We start from the raw sequence: 20,726 nt of genomic DNA on the forward strand, positions 1-20,726 counted from the left end.
CTGACCAGGACGTCTCCAGACGTGAGGAAGACTGTGGAGGAATTCTGGGATGAAGCTCTAGTCCACAGTCGCTGCAGCGTTGCCCGGTGAACCCGTCCCGGCTCTCTGCGTGTGTGCATGTGTGTGTTTTCCTCGGCGTTTTGTTCATGTTCCAGGCTCCAGTCCAAAGAGCAAAGAGAGCTGAAGGAGAGCGGGGCAGACATTGTTCTGGCGGTGGGGGAGGAGCAGCCCTGATGCTGAAAGAGCCTGCAGAAAATGAAAGAAAGAGGAAGTTGTGGGGGGAACGAGAGGGCAAACAGAGTTGGGTGCATTGTTGGGGTGGGGTGGGGGGTTGGGAGCCTGGAGGGTGAGGAGTGCCCTGAGAGAAGGAGGGGCTTTAAGGCAATCGTGCGTGGGAAGGTTGTCGGGAAGATGCCCATCATTGTTTCAAGGTGCCCCCCCCCCACACACACTGGTAATGAGCCTGCGGTGCTGCAGAAAGACACATTTGAATTCTCCTGAAAGAAAACGCACGACCTTGTGAAGAATGTGGGCAAACATTCCTCACAGCATGTTTGTGCACGTTTCCACTCGCGTTCGAGCCCTGAAATCACGTCTCCATATTTGCTGTTTGGCTCTTCAGCACCGACTGGTCCTTCAGCTCTCTGGACCTTTCTCCAGCCTCTCTGGTCCAAAGTAACATTTCCAGTCAGCCTAAAGACTTTCAATGCCCCAATCCCCCCCACCACCCCACCACTCTCTCACACTGGGGGCCAGATTAACACTTGAGAATGGCCATTTGGGAGAACTATATTATGTGCTTGTCTCACCCAGAGAGAGAGAGAGAGACAGACAGAGAGAGAGAGAGAGAGAGAGAGAGAAAGAGAGAGAGGGATACGACCTAACACCACTAACAATGCACATAATCATTTCCATGTTTGACCTTTGGTCCGTCCCCTCCAGGAATGCCAGCTATTTTGGAGGCTCTTTGCTAAAGATGTCAGCTCGCTGGTGGTGATTCATGGCACATACGAGGAGCAGCAGCACAGCAACTCGTGATTCTTCCCTGTAGAAACCTTCCATTTTATCTTCTTGAAAGTGCATTTTTGAATTTGACTTTTCTGCTTCTGAACATCGGAATGGGGCCCTTTTCTGTCAGAGCCTGAAATTGCTCCTGACTTTCCCACTGGACTTCCCAAATTCATTTCTACACGCTTGAGTCTCGAATCGGAAGCATGAAATCAACACTATGAGGCATGAAGCTGCATCTTTGACTCATCTGAGATCTGCCCTGGACTCACATTTCCTCCATAATCCATAATCAAACCTTCATTTCCATATCTTGTTTTCTTTTGCCAAATGATAATAAAGGCACCAGAACTACTGATCCATGTCAAACCACCATCGGGGACTCAAGTGTTAGCTCCAGGGTTAGCTTAGCACAGTTAGGTTCGCATATGTAGATGTGACATTCAGCCCGTCATCGGTTTGTGGAGAATTCCATATATCCTTCTGGGATGTGTTGCTAAGACATTCTCCTCACAGGCTTCTCTTCCCCTGGATTAAACTGGTTTCAACTGGGGAATAATGAGGAGATGCAGCTCTAATCCAGCCGTCAACATCTGAGGAGACAGACAGAAGCAAAGACCACCAAATATGAAAGCAGAGCCCATGATGAGGTTGTCCCTCCGCTAAAGAAAAGATGCCCCCCCTTGTTATAAAAGAGCTCTTTGGTCTTATTGTGTCTGTAAGATCTTTGTTTCAGCGTGAAATCAGGAGGACACTGGAGGGAATCTCCATCTCATTGACTATTCGTATATTTAAAACCGTTCAGCGTGGCCCAGCAGAGATACCAGGAGGCAGATTTCCCATCATGGCTGTTGCCCCCATGCAGGGATTAGCTCTAGTCTCTGGGGGTTCCCACCACACACTCCTGTTCCTTCCTTCAGGAACACTGCCAGTCCTGGAAACAATCGGCCCATGTGAGCCGTCCTTGGCCGGGCCCTCGTAAATACCTGCCGTGCTGCTGCAGCTCTTTTTGTGACCCCTGCCGGGGCAGTAAATTGTCTTTTTGTGTCAGGGGTCATCGTCTGCTACCAGACGGCCTCCTCTTACATCGGTGCTCAGAAATGTACTCCAGTGTGTTGCGCAACATGTTTCCCCAGCAGCTCCCCCGGTTCAGACCTGTGTTCTGAGGGAATATCTGCAGTGTGGTTTCTCCTCTAATTATAGGCTGTCGTTCAGCTCCAAGAGCTGGAGCGGCCGGTCCTCACGGCTCCCATCGTTCCAGGGAGGCTAAAGAGGACTGCGGCTAAGAAGTAGGACAGAAAAAACAGGAGGTGGATGAGTGGTTCTTCAGGTGACCGTAAAGATGAGCGACACAAGATAACAGTCTTGAAACGTTTCTTGGAATAAAAGGGCACCGGAGCTCAAGTTGGATTCCAGGATGCTTTGTTAGCAACTAGCATAAATGCTAGCGTAGCAGCCTCTCAGACCTTTGTACACACTCCGCGTTAGGCCTGAGAGATGCAGCTCCATCTGATCTCCACTTGCTCAAATGTGAGTTTCCGATGTTGTGGTGAGCCACCGCTGCACCACCGCTGCAGCGTCTCGGCCGTCCAACCGTCACGTTCCGGAGCGCCGCTTGTGTTTCAGCTCTTCGTGTGGTTGAGCTACAGAATGGCAGCGTATCCTGTTGAAAAGAGAATTGCCACACTTGTTGTGTGTCAGGAGTTCCGGGCCTCATGAATCACAACTGAGAGGAGGGAGGTGGGTGTCATATTTACTCCAGACACAATAGGCTCCTATACACGACCAGACACATGAATAAAGGCTTTTCACGTCGCCCAGAGGAGCGGAGTGTTGTGTCTCCGTGTTTGTGTCTTGGTGAGCAGGCAGGAAATGAAGTGTTTTTCTTCAGCCTGTTGAACGATCTGCGCTGATACCAGTTACACCAAGTGGAATAATCGATTGTTCTCTTCTTCCCGACCGTATTGATTTAAAGGCCGATGACGCTCGGTGATTTCAGCCGCTGTGCAGCAGTTGCTCAACGTGTCTAGTAGGAAATCACCAGAGTTGTGTCACACAAACTGCTGCAGTCTCCGCAAGTCGGCTAATGCCCGTCCGATGGCTCGAAAGAGCCTGTAATCAGAGGATCAGCTTTCCTGAAACTTGCTCAAATGAAGAAATTACCATGTGCCCTGAGCGCTGAACTGCTTCCCATGAGCCCCCTCCTACCCAGAGCCCTTCGCACGGCCCATTTATTTGAACTGGCTCTCACCCGCAGCAGTCGGCGCTCTGAGGAACCGCTCGTAAAAGTCATCAGGCCCCAATTATCATCATTACTATAATTATTTTCTATATTTAACCATGTGAAATGAGGCCAAATGAGTGTGCTGGTTCCAGCCTGGGACGCTGGTTCGGCCCCCATTTCACACAGTGTAGAAGTGGCTAATGTTGCCGGAGCGGGTCGTGTTTGTTCGGGGCTCAGATTCTGCTCGGCTGCAGCTTTGTGATGTCTGCTGTGGTTCCACTCTCGCTGTCGGATTGATGAGCCCCCAGAGCCAAAACCACCCACAGAGTTCTGGGTGAAAGCAAAGGTGGGGCCCTTTCAGTTACGTAACTTTTATTTTTGTCCCGCCACTCGGATGAGAGGACGCTTGTTCCTGTTTGTTTAGTCGGGACTCTGGGGGGAGCCGACTCCTGATGGTGCTGAGCTGCCTGAGCCTTGCAGGGGCCCAGACAGCAGCCGGGCCCTACATGGTGTTCCAGGTGCAAATGTGGACACTCAGCCGTGAGCCAATTTCCCTCTTTCTGAGCACTGAAACAGGCCGTGAGGAGGACTCTGAGGCCAGATGTTCCAGACGGCTGGATGATGTTCCAGACGGCTGGAGGAACCTTTAATGTCTTGGTCACATGATTGACCAGGTTCACATCAGAATATGAGCAGTGTGTTTGTGCTCTCTGGGTCCCTCTCAGGTTTGTTATGTTAGCGTGCCCCCCCCCACATCACCAGAGGGGCTCTTCTTCTGGTTCTGTCGTCATGATTGTGCCCCTCATTTCAAACCCTCTGATGGGAGCCACAGTTGCACCACAGTAATCATCATCCTGTTTCCTTATGGTTGCCTCTGACAACCGTGATCGACTGACTGTACCGAGCCCCCGCCTCACCCCCACCCCACATCACCGAGCTGCATTGACCTTCCAGGGTCAGGCTAGAAGTAGGGCGGCCGATTGTTTGATTGTGAGGCTGCGGCCGTGCGCAGGGTGTTGCTGGATGACGGAGGTCTCGGACAATAGCCAGGCAGGGCTGGCCCACGCTGGGAGATAACTACAGGACTGGTTTCACATGGGAACTGGGGGAACTGGGAAGGACTGAAGGTTCAAGAAGGCATCAAACCATCAGCAGCCGTAATGTGGCTTTCCTGATTCCCACCCTGGGGTCTCCATCGCAGTGACTCCTGTAAAGTTGTCAGTGAATGACTTTTATTTTGAAAATCTGGGTCTTTTTCCTGCATGTTGATCGTAATCCTCTGCAAAAATGTTTTCGTCCAAACGTTCCCCTAAATTTTATGTCCGATTATGAAGAAACTCTGGATTAAATCCATCTGGCAATGCTGCCAGATTAACTGATGTCCCCTGAATTTGTCTATAAAATGTCAGAAATTGTTGGAGGTGTTGATTTTAGAGTTTCTGTGGTTGAAAGTACAGCCGGCTGCAGCTGACTGGTGCTAGTTTGTGAGTGTGAAACGGTTCTAAAGGGGTGTTCATGCTCAATTAGCCCCACTTTTTGGGTGAATAAAGGCAAAATGGAAAAAGTGATGCATGCGCTGACTCGATTAGCCTGAAATGTCTCTCAGACACACTCTTTGGCTGTTCTTATCTCTGAAATCTGTGGTCTCCGGTCAGGGGCCCTCGGCCCCCGCTGGCCTCTCAGATGCCTAAGTGGGTCTCAAGCTGAGGAAATCCCATCAAGGTTTGAAAGACATCTGTCATAAAGCTGCACAAATCCTGCCTAAAGACCCCAGGACTTCCTTCAGGTTGAAGCCTTCCTCTAATAGAAGTCAGATTGTCTTCTACTAACTGTTACCAACCGCAGAGTTCTGTTAGTTCTGCTGCTGGAGGTGTGGAAGGTTACGGCTCCCTCTAAACACTGACCTCTCTCTTTACAGAACCTGATGGCCAAAGCTTTGTACGACAACATGCCAGAGTCCCCGGAGGAGCTGGCCTTCCGTAAAGGAGACATCCTGACCGTCATCGAGCAGAACACGGGTGGACTGGAGGGCTGGTGGCTCTGCTCCCTTCACGGCCGCCAAGGCATCGCCCCGGGGAACCGTCTGAAGCTGCTGATTGGACCAATGTTTGAGGCCCAGTCCTCCAGTGCTGGTGCAGCTCCCCAGTCCTCTCCACAGAGCTCAGCCTACCAGCACAAGTCTGGGTCTGGGGGGGCCCAGGGGATTTACCAGGTGCCCCCATCACTTCAGAACCCACAGCAGAGCATTTATCAGGTTCCTCCAGCTCAAGACGTCTACCAAGTTCCACCCAGGACTCATCTGGCTGCAGACAACCCGGCAAATAAGGTGAGAGAGGCTGATGGATGCTCCTCTTCAGTTCTGGTTTCATTAGCCAGGTTCACTAGTTAGAGTTCCCCCAGTGAGACCAGCAGCTGCTGGTGGGACACCAGCTCCTGTAGCCTCGTGATCGTTAGGATCACATCAAGTAGCTCCCATAACCCATAAATTATGAAGTGGATACTGAGAACGATCTCAGCTGGTGGATGGATGGATGGATGGGTGGATGGATGGATGGATGGATGGATGGATGGATGGATGGATGGATGGATGGATGGATGGATGGATGAGGTTGTTCAGGATCACAGTGGATTTAAAATGGAACCTCCTCTCTGCTGAGTGCCCTTTGCTTTAGGACACATTCACAACACAATATCACTACACACACACACACACACGTTGTGGCTGTGATATGATGTGTGTGCAGGGTGTGTCTGCTCTGGCGCTCACCACAGAGCAGGGTAGTGTTTTGTGCAGCTATTTTCTTGTGCACTGGCACGTGCACGTGAAGCTGCAGGCAGCCAAATGAGTGTGTGAAGAACATGTGGAAAAGCAAATAACAAAGGCTGTTTTTTGGATTTTGGTGGAGCCCAGCTGCCTGGAAATACCTCCTTATATGAACACACAGTCGCTGGTAAAACCATTAAAACCAGTCAAGAGCCTTTACCAGTGTATATATAGCAGAATACACACGCTCTTTTATTATGTTGTTCTCTTTTTTGGTGGGGTAACATTTAAAACACACGTGAGTCTGTTATAGAGAATATGCAGCATCTCGATGTGACAGGCAGAAAAACCCTTTTCCACGTTTGTGTTCATTTGTTTAACAAAGAAATAATCTAGGAAAACAGCATTTTTCCTGCTTCCCAACAGGAAGTAAAATTGGAAGAACATTGATGAACATGGACCCAACCTTCCTTTAAAACCAAATATAGACAAATGTCTCCTGACTGTGAGAAATGTGTGACCAGGTAAAACCAAAGGTGTTTAGCATGTGTGTGTTTTAACAGGAAGGGAGAACTTCCCTGTTTATTCAAGCATTAAACTACTCAGACAGGATCATTCCTCCAGGAGATGCAGAGTAATTACAGTTTGGATGAGCTTTAGACCCTCTGGGTGCTTTTTATACCAAATCAGCTGGATCATCGCAGGTGTGTGTTGGTTGAGGTGTGTGTTGGTTGAGGTGTGTGTTGGTTGAGGTGTGTGTTGGTGGAGGTGTGTGTTGGTTGAGGTGTGTGTTGGTGGAGGTGTGTGTTGGTGGAGGTGTGTGTTGGTTGAGGTGTGTGTTGGTGGAGGTGTGTGTTGGTGGAGGTGTGTGTTGGTTGAGGTGTGTGTTGGTGGAGGTGTGTATTTTAGCAGGTAAATTGGCAGCAGAGGCTTCCAGGACAGTTGAGCGTGTGATAGAATCCGTCGGCAGCAGGATCGCCTCTGTCTTCCATTAACGGGCCTGAAGGCTCAAAGCTGAAGTGGAATTTAAAAGCTTCAGAGATCAGAAGGGAAATGAAAAGAGCTTGTAATGCTGGTGAAGTGTGCTGGTCCCGCTACCTGAGCTGGTTCTGGCCTGTTAAACTGAGCGGTTCTGACTGTGCCGCTCACAGATGGGTTCTGTGATTCTCCACTGATGCCTGACAGTCAAACAGAAGAACCATCGGCCTCAGTAGACACTGGTGAAGCACTGACGGCTCATTTCAGTACCAAAGCTTCATTTTTCTGACATTAGAAGATAAATCAAGAGCAGTAACAGTCAAAGACCCATAAATAAAAACGCTGCTGATCATCCAACCAGAACAGAACTTTTATTTACAGTGTTTTCATACTGTAACTTTGCCACAACGGCTCAATTTCAGCATTTTAAGGCCGTCGTCAACAATGAAAATAATTGTCCACTTAAATGTGGAGGAACCAGCAGCTGCCGGCGGCCCGTAGTTGAATTCCCATCGATGACCTTTTCTCTTAGTCTTGTTGCCCACTACACATGAAGGCAGCACTGATGATGGATGGGTTAATATCCTGATGGGCACGTGCACGTGCACAGAAACACATTTGCTGGGGCTGATGTGGGCTTCCTCTGCTCATAATCCCCTCTCATATTACCCTAAAGCCCCCTGCAAAGAAGATGTCCTGCGAGGGTTTGGTGTGTGTGTGTGTGTGTGTGTGTGTGTGTGTGTGTGTGTGTGTGTGTGTGTGTGTGTGTGTGTGTGGGGCCGCTGTGCTCGCATTCTGCTGAAAACATCCTCGGGTTTGCATCCCAGCCTCGCCGCACAAATCCAGTTTGGCGACTGGTTATTTTCTCTTGATGTGGTCGTCAGGCTTTGGTCTATAAAGGAACACCGAGGTTTGGCAGTCCTCGCCTCCCTGACTGTTGGGTTTGATGCTGCGGCCTCGTCCCTGGGTGACCCTCCCGGGAGCATGAACTGCTGCCTCCCTGAAGGCCTCTGAAGGGAGACTGTGTGGAGCAGCCTGGAGATCCTTGGCCACACAGAGGCGCCTCACATGGTGGAGCTTTTTATTGCCTTTTATATCCTCTTCTCAGAGGGCCAAGTCTGAAAGGTGTGTTTCAATCTTACTCCAGTGTTCAATTTTTCCGCTGCCCCCTCAACTCTGACTCAAGCAACAATGTCACACTGTTCCAAGATGGGCTGGGTTCAAAGTTCAAAGATCTCCAACAAGCTCCTTATCAAGCCCTACCAGATGGCCTTTTCATTCCTCACTTCCTGACTCATAGGTTCTGGTCCTTGTATGAGCATTTCCTGCTCTCACTGTGTGGTGCTCGTCGATCCAGCCGTCTCATGGGGGCCATAAAGAAGATATGGGTGCAACTAAAGGTGTAAAGAACTCCCACACAACTGAAGGAAGTGCTGGTTATACAGGTGCAGAATCTACCTTGATAAAAGTCCTCACCAGGTTATTCAGCGTGAAAGGGCGTGTTTGTTTTTGCCCCCGCAGTCACGTTTCTCTGCCTTATCACGCGCACGACAATCTCGGCGGCTGATAAGTGAGTGATTTCTTCCCGCTGTGAAGCCGCCTTCATTGTTGCAGTGGTGATGAATTGCTGGGCCATGAGGTCTGACCAAGAGGGCAAGGTCATAAATCAGATGCACCAAAAGTAATCTGCTCTGAGTTGCATACTGAGCAAGACCCCCCCCCCCCCCCCCCCCCCCCCCCCCCCCCCCCCCCCCACCCCCCCCCCCCCCCCAAACCACCACAGGTTCCAGAGCAGACGTGTGATACAGAATTAGAAGTAGCAAAACTAGTGCTGTGTTGAAAGTTACCACTGAAGTTCAGCAGAATTTCCTGCTGATGACAAACAACTTTTGTTCTCCCCCAACTTGATCTTTGATCAATTATGTCCACATCTGTTGAGATTCCCATTAACTGACTCAACAACAAGCTCATATTAGACCTACTAGCAAGAGGACTCTGGGAGACAGCGTCCCCTTTTAGGGTTCCAAAAACCTCTGACAGAACTCAGAGATCAGTCATTTGGTGTTTTTAATCCTTCTCTCCTAAGAATTTAGTCAGTCACCACATTTCTCATTTCATTTTTCCCCGCAGAGGATTTTCTCATGACATTGTCTTCCAGGAAAGCAAGCAGCAAACGTCACAAGCGTCTTTTAACAGGACTTTTCCTCACATTATCACGTCGGATTAAAATGCCGCTTTGATCAGGACGGATGAAGGATGATGCTTATTAGTGCTAAACTCGCCGTGTTCTCCTTTAATGCTCCTCATTATTCCCACTGACTGTTTGGGTTGAGCCGAGTCGATGTGGTATGAGACAGCTGAAAGCCTCCCAGGATTCAAGAGTTAATTACTTGCATTAATTAGTTTGGCATTTAATACGCCGGTGGAGCTCCAGTTGGCGGAGGGGAACGTTATCTTGCAGTTCTGGGCAGAAAAGAAAGTGGACCACAGCAGAAGAGGGATGTTTGTACTGTGATTCAGCATCGGCCCTGATTACTACTAGAAACAAGAAGATACAGTCAGAAACAAGAAGATACAGTCAGAAACAAGAAGATACAGTCAGAAACAAGAAGATACAGTCAGAACCATGTGAAGATACAGTCAGAAACCAGAAGACACAGTCAGAAACATGTGAAGACAAATGCAAAATACTTTGCCTGCTGGGTGAGGTTGGAGCTGTCGGTGGGGCCAGAAGGAGCTGAAGGCAGAGGCTGGGGGTTCTGGTCTGCTTTGAGATGGGTGATAAAAGAACAAGAGAGCTGATGAAGAGGAGTGAAGACGGAGATGAATGGATGAAGTGCTGTGTGACTGTGACCTTTGCTGAAAGCCTCATTGTAGCTGCTGGTCTTTGCTGGCTGCACCCGGCCAATCAGAAGGTGTGAAGAGATGATTTCCTGTGAAGCATCGACCCACCAGCGATGAGGAACCTCTCTGTGTTCTTGCTCTGATAACGTGAACCCACGCGAGAAGCATCTGCTGTTCCCTCTCAGATAAAATATCTGCTGCTTTTTTAGATTTGCGTCTGTCACGCATTCAGACGTTAGAAGCTACATTGTTTAGTCGACCCGCTCCTCGTTCTGTTGCTCTGATTCCTCACGTGAGCCTGGTCCTGCTCCAGGTTTCTCCCCGTTAAAGGCTCTGGGTTGTTATTGTAACAGATGCTGTATAATTCAAGTGGAACTGATTTGGCTGCCAGAAGCTGATGAAGTCCAGACGTCCGCGCAGGTTCTGATGCAGCCTCGGAGTCATTGAACGGATGTGCGATCGGTTCCCGGCTCTCTGTGATGTCACGGCTCCGCGCCGACACCTGCCATCGGCGGGGTTAAATATTCCCCCTCCCACTGTTCCTGCTGCAGCGGCGCTGACCCACGTTTGAGCAACGGGCCCGTTGGGTCAACGGAGACGAAGCTCTGGCAGCGGCTGATGAGGTCCACCCATGAGCCAAGTTCCACTCGGAGGGCGAGGGCCCTGAGGGACACCTCGCCCTGAGAGACACCTCGCCCTGAGAGACACCTCGCCCTGAGGGACACCTCGCCCTGAGAGACACCTCGCCCTGAGGGACACCTCGCCCTGAGAGACACCTCGCCCTGAGAGACACCTCGCCCTGAGGGACACCTCGCCCTGAGAGACACCTCGCCCTGAGGGACACCTCGCCCTGAGGGACACCTCGCCCTGAGGGACACCTCGCCGCCACCTGCGGAACAGAAGGCTGCTTATCGCCAGCAGGCGGGCTGAACCCGCAGAGACGGCACCGAGCAAATGTGACCTTTTTGCTGAGCGAAGGGAAAAAACGTATAGAAGAAGCTGTGAGCAGTCGTGGAGGCAGACAGGTTCTGAGCTGGGACGAGACGGGTTCTGAGCTGGGACGAGACGGGTTCTGAGCTGGGACGAGACGGGTTCTGAGCTGGGACGAGACGGGTTCTGAGTTGGGACGAGACGGGTTCTGAGCTGTGTCTCCAGGCGTCCGTGTCTCCAGGCGTCCGTGTCTCCATGTGTCCGTGTCTCCATGTGTCCGTGTCTCCAGGTGTCCGTGTCTCCAGGTGTCCGTGTCTCCAGGTGTCCGTGTCTCCAGGTGTCCGTGTCTCCATGTGTCCGTGTCTCCATGTGTCCGTGTCTCCATGTGTCTGTGTCTCCAGGCGTCCGTGTCTCCATGTGTCTGTGTCTGTGTCTCCAGGCGTCTCTGTCTCCAGGCATCTCTGTCTCCAGGCGTCTGTGTCTCCATGTGTCCGTGTCTCCAGGTGTCCGTGTCTCCATGTGTCCGTGTCTCCATGTGTCCGTGTCTCCAGGCGTCTCTGTCTCCAGGCGTCTCTGTCTCCAGGCGTCTCTGTCTCCAGGCGTCTGTGTCTCCATGTGTCTGTGTCTCCAGGTGTCCGTGTCTCCATGTGTCTGTGTCTCCATGTGTCTGTGTCTCCATGTGTCCGTGTCTCCAGGTGTCCGTGTCTCCATGTGTCCGTGTCTCCATGTGTCCGTGTCTCCAGGCGTCTCTGTCTCCAGGCGTCTGTGTCTCCAGGCGTCTGTGTCTCCAGGCGTCTGTGTCTCCATGTGTCCGTGTCTCCAGGTGTCCGTGTCTCCATGTGTCCGTGTCTCCATGTGTCCGTGTCTCCAGGCGTCTGTGTCTCCATGTGTCCGTGTCTCCATGTGTCCGTGTCTCCAGGCGTCTGTGTCTCCATGTGTCCGTGTCTCCATGTGTCCGTGTCTCCAGGCGTCCGTGTCTCCAGGTGTCCGTGTGTCCATGTGTCTGTGTCCGTGTCTCCATGTGTCCGTGTCTCCATGTGTCCGTGTCTCCAGGCGTCTGTGTCTCCAGGTGTCCGTGTCTCCAGGTGTCCGTGTCTCCATGTGTCTGTGTCTGTGTCTCCATGTGTCCGTGTCTCCAGGTGTCCGTGTCTCCAGGCGTCTGTGTCTCCAGGCGTCTGTGTCTCCATGTGTCCGTGTCTCCAGGTGTCTGTGTCTCCAGGTGTCCATGTCTCCAGGTCGTCCCCTCAGATCTAAGGCTTTGACCGGGGGCTCGCTCACATGTTCCTCTGCAGCAGATCCAGTTGACACTAAACTCATTTCCTGCTAATTCCGTTATTTTCCCGTGTCAGCGCAGCTGGACAATAACGTGGTTTCCATTACAGTTCTGGAAATAACTGCTGGCTGTAGCTGTCGCCAGGGTGACGGACAGTCTGGGTGACCCCAGAGCAGCTGTTTATTTCGGGCCTGATGCGAGTTTAAAGGCGGCGGTGTGTGTTTCAGCGCTGACCTGCGGCCCTGCGTGGAGGATGAGTGCTCAGGCAAGAATGCCAACAATGAGCCGCCTGAACCGGTGCGGCCCGCTCTGATTGGCTTCATCAGAACCAGATGGACTACTGTTAGTCAGACCGCGGCTCGGATGAATGGCATTCCTTTCCATACAAGGCTGCGTACTCTCATTTTCCGTTCCCCTCACGTTCCTCCAGCTCTCCCCCCCTTTTTTTCATAACTCCAGTTTACACCCCCTGAAACCTTCATCCTGCTCCGGTCGGCAGCGGTTCTGTTTCCTACTGCTGACGCTCCCAGAAACTCTCCACAGAGCTGGTATTAGGACATTAAGTGGCCCATTTGAGTGGATCCTGGGACTAAAATCTGGAACCTCCCTGGAGGCCAGGAAGCCATTGCGTATGGTTCCTATTTTCGAGCTGTAATGGACGCTGGTTGTGGTGTTCCTGGTGTGTGGGGGCAGAAGAGGACTGCTGGGATTAGGGAAGGACATTCCCAGCATTCCTCTGTCTGTCTGACGCAGTGAGGAGGTCTGTTTTTAGGAGGACTGGTGGAAACAGAGCGGGAGGTGTGATGAACAGTGAGAGGAGGAGACAGACAGAGACAGACAGATAGAGGGACAGACAGGAGGAGATAAAAAGTGTGTGCTTGTGTTTATTATTTCTGGGCAGATCAAACCGTCGCTGCAGTGTTAATCGGTGGATTCAGGCTTCCAACATAAACAAGTTTACATTTCTATTAAAGTGGAGGACCAGGCTGAGGTGGGAAAACGGTTCTGCTCCTTCTTTTCTACTGAAACAGCTTTATTCTTCCTCAGTGTGCTCACAAATGATCAAGTCATTTAGGAGTTTCTTCATTTTTATTTTTAATGCAACTGTAGTCTAACTGTCAACCATTTTAAATAATGTTGATGTTTAACTGACTCAATATAATGTTAGCCAACAAGCTAATATTAGACTAGCTATCAAGAGGACTCAAGAGGGAGACAGCGTCCCCTTTTTGGGTTCCAAAAACTCTGTTTCTGTTCTGACAGTCACTTGGTGTTAGAGCCTTAATCCTTCTCTGCTAGCATGTAAGTCCCTCTATATGTGGTTGCATACTGCTCACGATCAGCTCTGGTTTTGCTCTCTGCACCACTTTTTAAGTCATGACATAAACTAGCTGGAGTTGGTGTTCTTGGTAGTCTGCTGCTGAATAAAACGAATCTGCAGGAGAATTTAGCATTACTGATGAAATGCACATTTTAACTGCTTTTAACAGAGAGGAGCTCTGACTGGGGTGTGTGTGTGTGTGTGTGTGTGTGTGTGTGTGTGAGTGAGAGAGAGAGAGAGAGAGAGAGCTTTTTATTAGTTTGGTTTCATCAACCTATTAAAAGCTGGCTGAATCAGCAGAGCTAAAGGTGCTGATGCTAATGAGCACAGACAGAACAGTGCATGTTTGTCCAGACTGCTGATGGTTTGTCTGCCTGTCCCCCCCCTGCTGTGATTGGACAGGTGGTGACCCCGACCAGAGTTGGACAGTCCTACAGCTACAGCCCAGGCCAGCACAACCAGCAGGACGTGTATGACGTCCCACCCAGCAGATCAGAGGGGGTACGTCAGCTTCTGTCTCTCTCTGAGCCCCCCCCCCCCGTCTGTTTCCATCCCATTTGACTCGAGCGCGTGTCACGTTCTCTGAATGTGAGCGGCTTTTGTCAGAAACGGGCCTCAGATCAGAACTGAGGCTGCCAGCCTCAGCAGCTATTTCCACTAATCATTTAGGACCTTCTGTTTGGTACCTGAACAGAACCTCTTCCTTCCACGGATCTTCTACATGAAGAAGTCTTTGTGGTTCTTCTTTCAGGTGTACGATATCCCCCCTGCTCAGATGTACGTGGGTCAGCACAGAAACCAGGGAGTTTATGATGTTCCACCATCTCAAATGGACGCCAGGGCGCAGGGGGTCTATGACGTCCCCCCTCCATCTCAAGGGGTAAGAGACGATTTCAGCAGCATGTTGATGTTCCGCCTCGATTTAAAAACGACGCGTTCCGCGGTGACAAAGGAAGCACTTTCCCTTGATCGTCCGTCTGAAAGAACATGTCAAATGCAGCTCCGGGTGAAGGGTGTGAAGCAGAAATGTGTCTTCGATGTGGTTGTGTGTGAGCCCACGGAGGAGGAACACACCCGTCTTATTCAGCCTTCACGGGTAATGAGCAGAACTTAGCAGGCACTTTATGCTCTGTTGACCTGTGGTGCTGCTCCGCTCTTCTGTGTCAGCAACAGGGAGGTCAAACATAGCATCTTTGCCACTCTGAAGGTCTTTCACTTCCTCAATCTGTGAAACATGAAAGAGCTGGGAACCCCCCCGTGAAGGGGTTTTTCACCCACAACCCCACCAAGCTGAGTCAGCCAGGGCTCGTTTCACTCACTTCCTGTTCCCACAAATTCTTCTTTAAAATACAGGAGAAAAAAGAACATTATTATTTCTCTGAATGATCTACACACGCACATATGAAAACCTCAATTTAATCAGAATCATTCGGGTAGTTTTGCCGAACTGCGAACTTCCTGTTTCCGGATTCCCCCGTTTGCCGTGAAGGACCAGGCTCCTGGTTTTCCTGTCTGGACCGTGTTCACCTCTGTGTCTGTGTGCAGGTGTACTCGCTGCCCCCCGGCAGGACCAACCCTGCCCTCCAGGAGGGAAACTACGACTTCCCGCAGCCTCTCAAGCACAAGCAGGAGGGCATCTACGACGTTCCTCCTCCTGCCCTCACCAGAACCTCGCCGAGCCCGCAGGCCCACTATGATTTCCCCCCAAATGCAGAGGCCGTCTCCCATCACCAACCCCCCAACGGCAACGCCAACGAAGGCATATACGACGTGCCTCCTCCTGCTCTGCATTCGGGGGCGGGGTCACAGATGGACGTGTACGACATCCCCCGCGTTGTGCAGCCGCCTCAGCACCGGCCCGCCCCGGCGGACAGAGACGGGAGCAAGAGCATCTACGACATCCCGGCTCAGGACGCCCGCGCCGTAGCGGACGTCACGGACGGCGTGAACAGGTTGTCCTTCTCGAGCACCGGCAGCTCGCGCAGCAGCATGTCCACCTCCTCGTCTTCCGCGGGCTCCGGCTCCGAGAACCGCCTGGTTCTGGACGTGGACGCTGCCGTGCAGAGGTTGTACCGCCTCCAGCAGGCCGTGGAGGTCTCCATCGGGGCTCTGCATTCCATGGCTGCCTCTTCTCACTGGAGGACGTTTCCGTTCATGGAGCGCCACGCCAATGATGTCCGCACGGTCCTCGACAGGGTCCGGGCTTCTCTGGCGGACTTTGTGGTGTTTGGTAGAGGGGCTGCGACCAACGCCGCAGCTCTGTCCGATTCGAGCCTCCACGGTAAACTGAGAAGGCAGCTGGGACGCCTGGAGGACTCCCAGCACATCCTCCTGCAGATCTACCAGGTCCTGGAGAGCTGCAGCTGGGCTCTGAACACCTTAGTGTCCTCAGGAAAGCACCAGCACAAGAGCGACGACCTGGACCGCTTCGTCATGGTGTCCAGGACTGTTCCAGATGATGCCAAACAGCTGGTCTCCACGATAGGCAGCAACGCTGAGCTCCTGTTCCGGCGGACACACCTGGACGGGGACACGAGCCAACCTCTCACCTCACCCTCCTCTGATAAGGACAGCTACGGGGGCCAGACCAAGTCCTTCCCTGCGTCCTGCAGCCAAGACAAAGACAACATGAACAGCGAGAAGTGTGTAAAAAGCTGGATGGAGGATTACGATTATGTTCACCTGCAGGTAAACCCTCCCCTCATGGCTTAGCTTGGCTAGCAAATGTTTCTTCTTTCACTACTCTACTGGTTGTGAGCTGGAGGACACGTGTCTCTAGGGGTCACGTGTCTCTAGAGGACGAAGTCTCACCTCCTTGTTGGTTTCTGCAGGGAAAAGACGACTTTGAACGTCAGCAGAAGGAGCTGCTGGACAAAGAAAACATTATGAAGCAGAGTCAAAGTCAGCTGGGCCAGGAGCAGGTGAGAGATGATCTCACACACACACACGCACACACACACACACACACACACTTCCTGCTGTTGGCGCTGGTCCGTATCAGTGAAACTCATCAGAACTCTTGTCACCAGATCAACCAGTTCAAGAAGCTGGAGCAGGAAGTGATCAAGCCTGTGGAGAACGACATCACACAGTGGATCTCCCACCAACACCCCTCCTCCCCCGCCGACTCTGGATCCTCCCCGTCGCCCTCTGTGTGTGCCCGGGACCGCCAGCTGCTGGGCTTCTACTCTGAGCAGTGCCAGCAGCACTTTGTCACGCTCCTCAGCGCCGTGGACGCCTTCTTCGGCTGCGTCGGCGCCGGGCAGCCCCCCCGCATCTTCGTGGCGCACAGTAAGTTTGTCATCCTGAGCGCCCACAAACTGGTCTTCATCGGGGACACCCTGTCCAGGCAGGCCTCGGCCCCGGAGGTGGCCAACAGGGTGATGAACACCAGCAACGTCCTGTGCGACCTGTTGAAGACGGTGGTCGCCGCCACCAAAACGGCCGCCCTGAACTACCCCAACACGGCCGCCATCCAGGAGATGGTGGACAGGGTGAGGGACCTGTCCCACCACGCTCAGCAGTTCAAGGAGCAGCTGCTCCAGTTGGCCACCTTGTGATCACATGAATCCACACGTATCTCCCGCCCTCCTCTGTAAACCCGTTGTGCTGTAAATACTCGGTTCTGTAAATATCGGCTCTATTTTTGCTGTAGATTATTTTCTATTGTATGTAGGTGTTGGTCTGTCTGCCGGAGCCTTCGGAGGGTTTTGTAACATTCCTGTCGCGTATCTCAAAGCACCTTAACGCCGTTCTCGTCCGTGGCTGAAGTTTCTGTGACTGTAGATGTAAATTGTGTCGATGTTCCTGTGATTGTGGAGACGCTCACGTAGAGTAAAGGATGATTCTTAACCACGTGGCTGCCGTGTCCTTTATGACCGTCGTTATAGCAACGGGAGAGCGAGCGAAGAGGGGACGAGCGACGAGGCCACATCAGCATCATAAATCAGGGTCATAATAATGAGCTTCATAATACAGCTTAAAGAACCTCCTGCAGGATCAACCTGTGAAACCTGACTTCCTGTTTGGAGACGCACTTGTTACTGGGCTGGTATCTGTTAGAATCAGCTGTGATCACATCAGAACCAAAAAGATGATCGGAGGCCTGATGATGGAGGTGTGTCCACAGGATGGGTTGACTGGTTCAGCCGGTCTGGACCCACCAGCAGCTCTCCCTCTTTTCATTCTCGCCAGCATTCCTCTGTTGGCTCTCCCAGGAGATAAGACACAGGAATTTGCTTTAAGACTTCTCTATTCAGGCCCAAATGTCAGAGAAGCAGTAAATATGGAGAGGAGGCTCCATCTTTAAACGCCTGGAAGGATTAAAGGCCAGGAACGTCTTCACAAGATGTCTGGGAGCTGCAGGACACGTCACAAATCGCCCGTTTCACCTGCAACTCGGTTCAGTTTGAAGCAGCAGGTGACAGGTTTCCTTCTTTACTCTCTAGTTTTTACAAGCGTCGTAAGAAGATCAAAGTAAATGTTCTTTTTAGACATTCTGAGCTGGGATTTTAACGGTTTACAGCCAAACTCATTTCCAGCTTTGGGTCAAAGCTCTGCTGCTGTTCTCCACCGTCCAGGAGAGCAACGATTCAGGAGCTCCTGGAGGAGCAGCAGACAAGCGAGAAACCAGCTTCTGTGAGTGATGTGAGCTGGAGAGTCTGCAGAATCGGTTCAGGCTTATTTTAGTCCTGGCAGCTCTAATTAATCCACACGGGTCGGAACGCACAATCCAGAAGCCTTGTGTCCGTGTGTGTTGCCAGGGGCAGCGGGCCAAACATCTCGTAGATGTCTGGTGGATCAACAGGAGCTGCTGAAGTTCTGCCGGGCCTCCTGCAGCCCACCAGTTCTCCTGCAGCAGCACCTTTGGGAGGATCGGCATCAACCCAGTTTACTGTGACACTGGTTCCTGTTTCCAGTGGCTGATGGATCCAGGTTGATCCGGAGGGACACATTCAGCTTCATGATCCGGTTTCTGCTGAGGTTCTGAATCACTGGTAGGTGGAGCTGAGCCAACGGGAACAAGCTCCAAACGGGCCCTTAATTCCAGCCTGTGGCGAAGAGTTCAGACATTTTCCAGCAGCTTCTGTTCTCACAGTTCTACCTGGAAAATCCAGGAATGTTGTGAGTCACATGATGAACAGTTTAAGAGCCACAAACTGCAGAAAAATATGCAGGGGAACATTTAAAAGGATCCTTTAAGGGCCGCGATGGGGACACGTGCTCCTCGTGTTAAAGACGGGGTCGTTGTATCAGCAGGGGGTCTGGCTACTTCACGTGTCTCATCACCTTAGTTACGGCTGTGGGATCTGACTGTGTTAGTCTGACTCTTGTCTTCATCAATGCAGCAGAAAATTCCCTTTTTACCAGGAAAACACTTATCAAGCAAATGTGACCAAACGGACACGGTCATTCTTAAAAAGGTTTTATTTCAGTCATTTATCACGTCGATAATAAAATATTGTGGGTGTTTTCCTCATTAAAAGCCTTAATGGCAGGTCGCTTTAGCGACACCACAACGACACCTGGTGTCCAAACACCACAACTGCAGTTGAAACTCACAAGTGAAACAAAAGATTTGATAAAGTTGGAGCAACCAAACTGTCTGGAGAATGTGGTAGATTATAAAAAGTAATCACAGTTCTCTAAAGAGAAACCAAGTCCATGATGAAGGAATTTTAAATAACATTCAAATCTAAAAGTGTATGATGCAGAAGACAGAATCTAATACTGAAGTGTAAAAAATTAAAATAATATTCCCTTAATATGCTGCACAAACCTTAGCTTTAAAAACTTCTTCATTGCACCTGATTACTCTTCCTTCTCCTGGAGCAAAGTTAAATTGGTGAACACACCTTTAAAATGGGATTAAACTCACCATCAGCACAAGGCAGCATTTAAAGATTTATTCATGTTCAAAGAAAACTTGACAAAAACAACACTCCTCTGGTTGGACTGTCTACAGTACAGATCCCTCCGAGCTTCAGCTGGAGAAAGGTGATTTTCAGGTAGTTGCATTGTGTTCAGCGCTGATTAAAACAGCTGATAAAGTTCTGTTGCTTCAACTGAGCAGCTTCATGACCCAGAGGTGTCAGAAGGAAAAGCTTAAGGTAAGGAAGACGGATGGAAACGGATCCTCGCTGATGACGGGAGATGTGCAGGTCACTTCAAGACGGTGAAGAAGTTCCTGAGTGTGCAGATTTCTGGCGATCACATGTGCTGGGGGGGTCCACGGGGTCGCTCATTATGAGCCTTCTGGGGCCCTCTGGCGAGTCCGTGGTCGACTTCGTAGCTTGACATTAGCCTGGTCCTGGATCTTGGGGTCAGATGGCTGCGTGGCAGCATGGGGGGCACCAGCCTCCCCCACCAGCTCCCGCAGGAACTTGAACCTGGACAGGAATAGCTGCCAAACTACATACCAGCCTGGTGGAAGGGAAGAGAACACTTTTACAGGAAAACTGCCACCATGCTTTTTACTTTATCCGAGACATCAAACTGGAAATAATCTTAAAATACTTCAGCATTGTTCCACAGACACCACTTAGCCAGATTAAGCTAAAGTATTTCCTTTATGAGACTTGCAAGGCTCCACCTGCAGACGAGAGCAGCTGCTGGTAAAGATAGAAACGTCGGGGCACTAAATCCACTCTCAGTTGTCACGCAAGTAACAGCAGTGTGGTTTAAGGAGCTCCGACCAGTGCTGTTGGGGCTCGTTTGTACCCTGACAGCAGCCTGGGACTGATCCTAGATGGGGATCATTCATCACGCATGTTCCACACTCACCAACCCAAATGAAGAGCAGCGCGCAGACCAGCGTGGCTACAGTCACCAGCAGTGTCAGCCCGACACTCTGCCACATCTTCGCTGGATGAGTGTCAGCACCAGCAGCATAAAGGACGGTGGTCCTCCTCAGACACGGCGCGGTTCTGGAATTCTGATGGGTTCTAAATAGCCCGGTGGCAGCAGCAACATTAGACACTGGAGGCTAGGTAGTGGCTCAGCTAACGGGCTGGAAAAGGGACCCGAACTATTTTCACACGCCGACTTGTAACAGAATCATTGGAACCGGCGAGTGGACACAGCACAGAGTCCATTGTCCAAGTTCTACATGATTACAACACACGCTTGTTAGTTTTTAGACACAAGTCGTAAAATTCTGACTCTGTCTTCTTCCGAATTAAACGTTGAGCTGACAATAGCGTCTACGCGCGCTGGCGCCCCCTGTCGCCCTGACGGACACACGGCACCTCTGGCTACCGTCAGAAGGTGCAACTCTTCTCCCACAGAATCGTTGCAAATGCAATTATTTCGGTTTCAAATATCTGACGAAAAGTCAAAATTTCCAGCACCCTTAGCGTAATATTATGGACTGATTGTTGGAATT

At 51.1% G+C, this 20,726-nt stretch overlaps 2 protein-coding genes across 3 annotated transcripts in view; one reads left to right on the plus strand and one right to left on the minus strand.

Annotated features, from left to right (window-relative positions):
* Nucleotides 1-17,197, plus strand: part of nedd9 (neural precursor cell expressed, developmentally down-regulated 9) — a 19,358-nt gene extending 2,161 nt beyond the window's left edge. Inside the window, exons 2-7 of one of the 2 annotated variants that reach the window (XM_029844711.1) lie at nt 5,151-5,558; nt 13,745-13,843; nt 14,094-14,222; nt 14,888-16,030; nt 16,174-16,263; nt 16,372-17,197. In XM_029844711.1, coding sequence (XP_029700571.1) covers nt 5,151-5,558; nt 13,745-13,843; nt 14,094-14,222; nt 14,888-16,030; nt 16,174-16,263; nt 16,372-16,902 — 2,400 coding nt within the window. In that variant the 3' untranslated portion in view covers nt 16,903-17,197. The remainder of the gene's footprint in view (nt 1-5,150; nt 5,559-13,744; nt 13,844-14,093; nt 14,223-14,887; nt 16,031-16,173; nt 16,264-16,371) is intronic. The other variant, XM_003969224.3, reaches the window with a different exon arrangement.
* Nucleotides 17,198-19,233: 2,036 nt separating this feature from the next.
* Nucleotides 19,234-20,513, minus strand: LOC101068842 (small integral membrane protein 13-like). The gene is made up of 2 exons (XM_003969223.3): nt 20,126-20,513; nt 19,234-19,765 (listed from the first exon to the last, which is right to left on the minus strand). The coding sequence occupies exons 1-2, from the start codon at nt 20,199-20,201 to the stop codon at nt 19,587-19,589; spliced, it is 255 nt and encodes an 84-aa protein (XP_003969272.1). The 5' UTR covers nt 20,202-20,513; the 3' UTR covers nt 19,234-19,586.
* Between the last annotated feature and the right edge of the window lie 213 nt (nt 20,514-20,726).

The sequence above is a fragment of the Takifugu rubripes genome, chromosome 12 (genome assembly GCF_901000725.2).
Source record: "Takifugu rubripes chromosome 12, fTakRub1.2, whole genome shotgun sequence".
In the NCBI taxonomy this organism is placed as follows: Eukaryota; Metazoa; Chordata; class Actinopteri; order Tetraodontiformes; family Tetraodontidae; genus Takifugu; species Takifugu rubripes.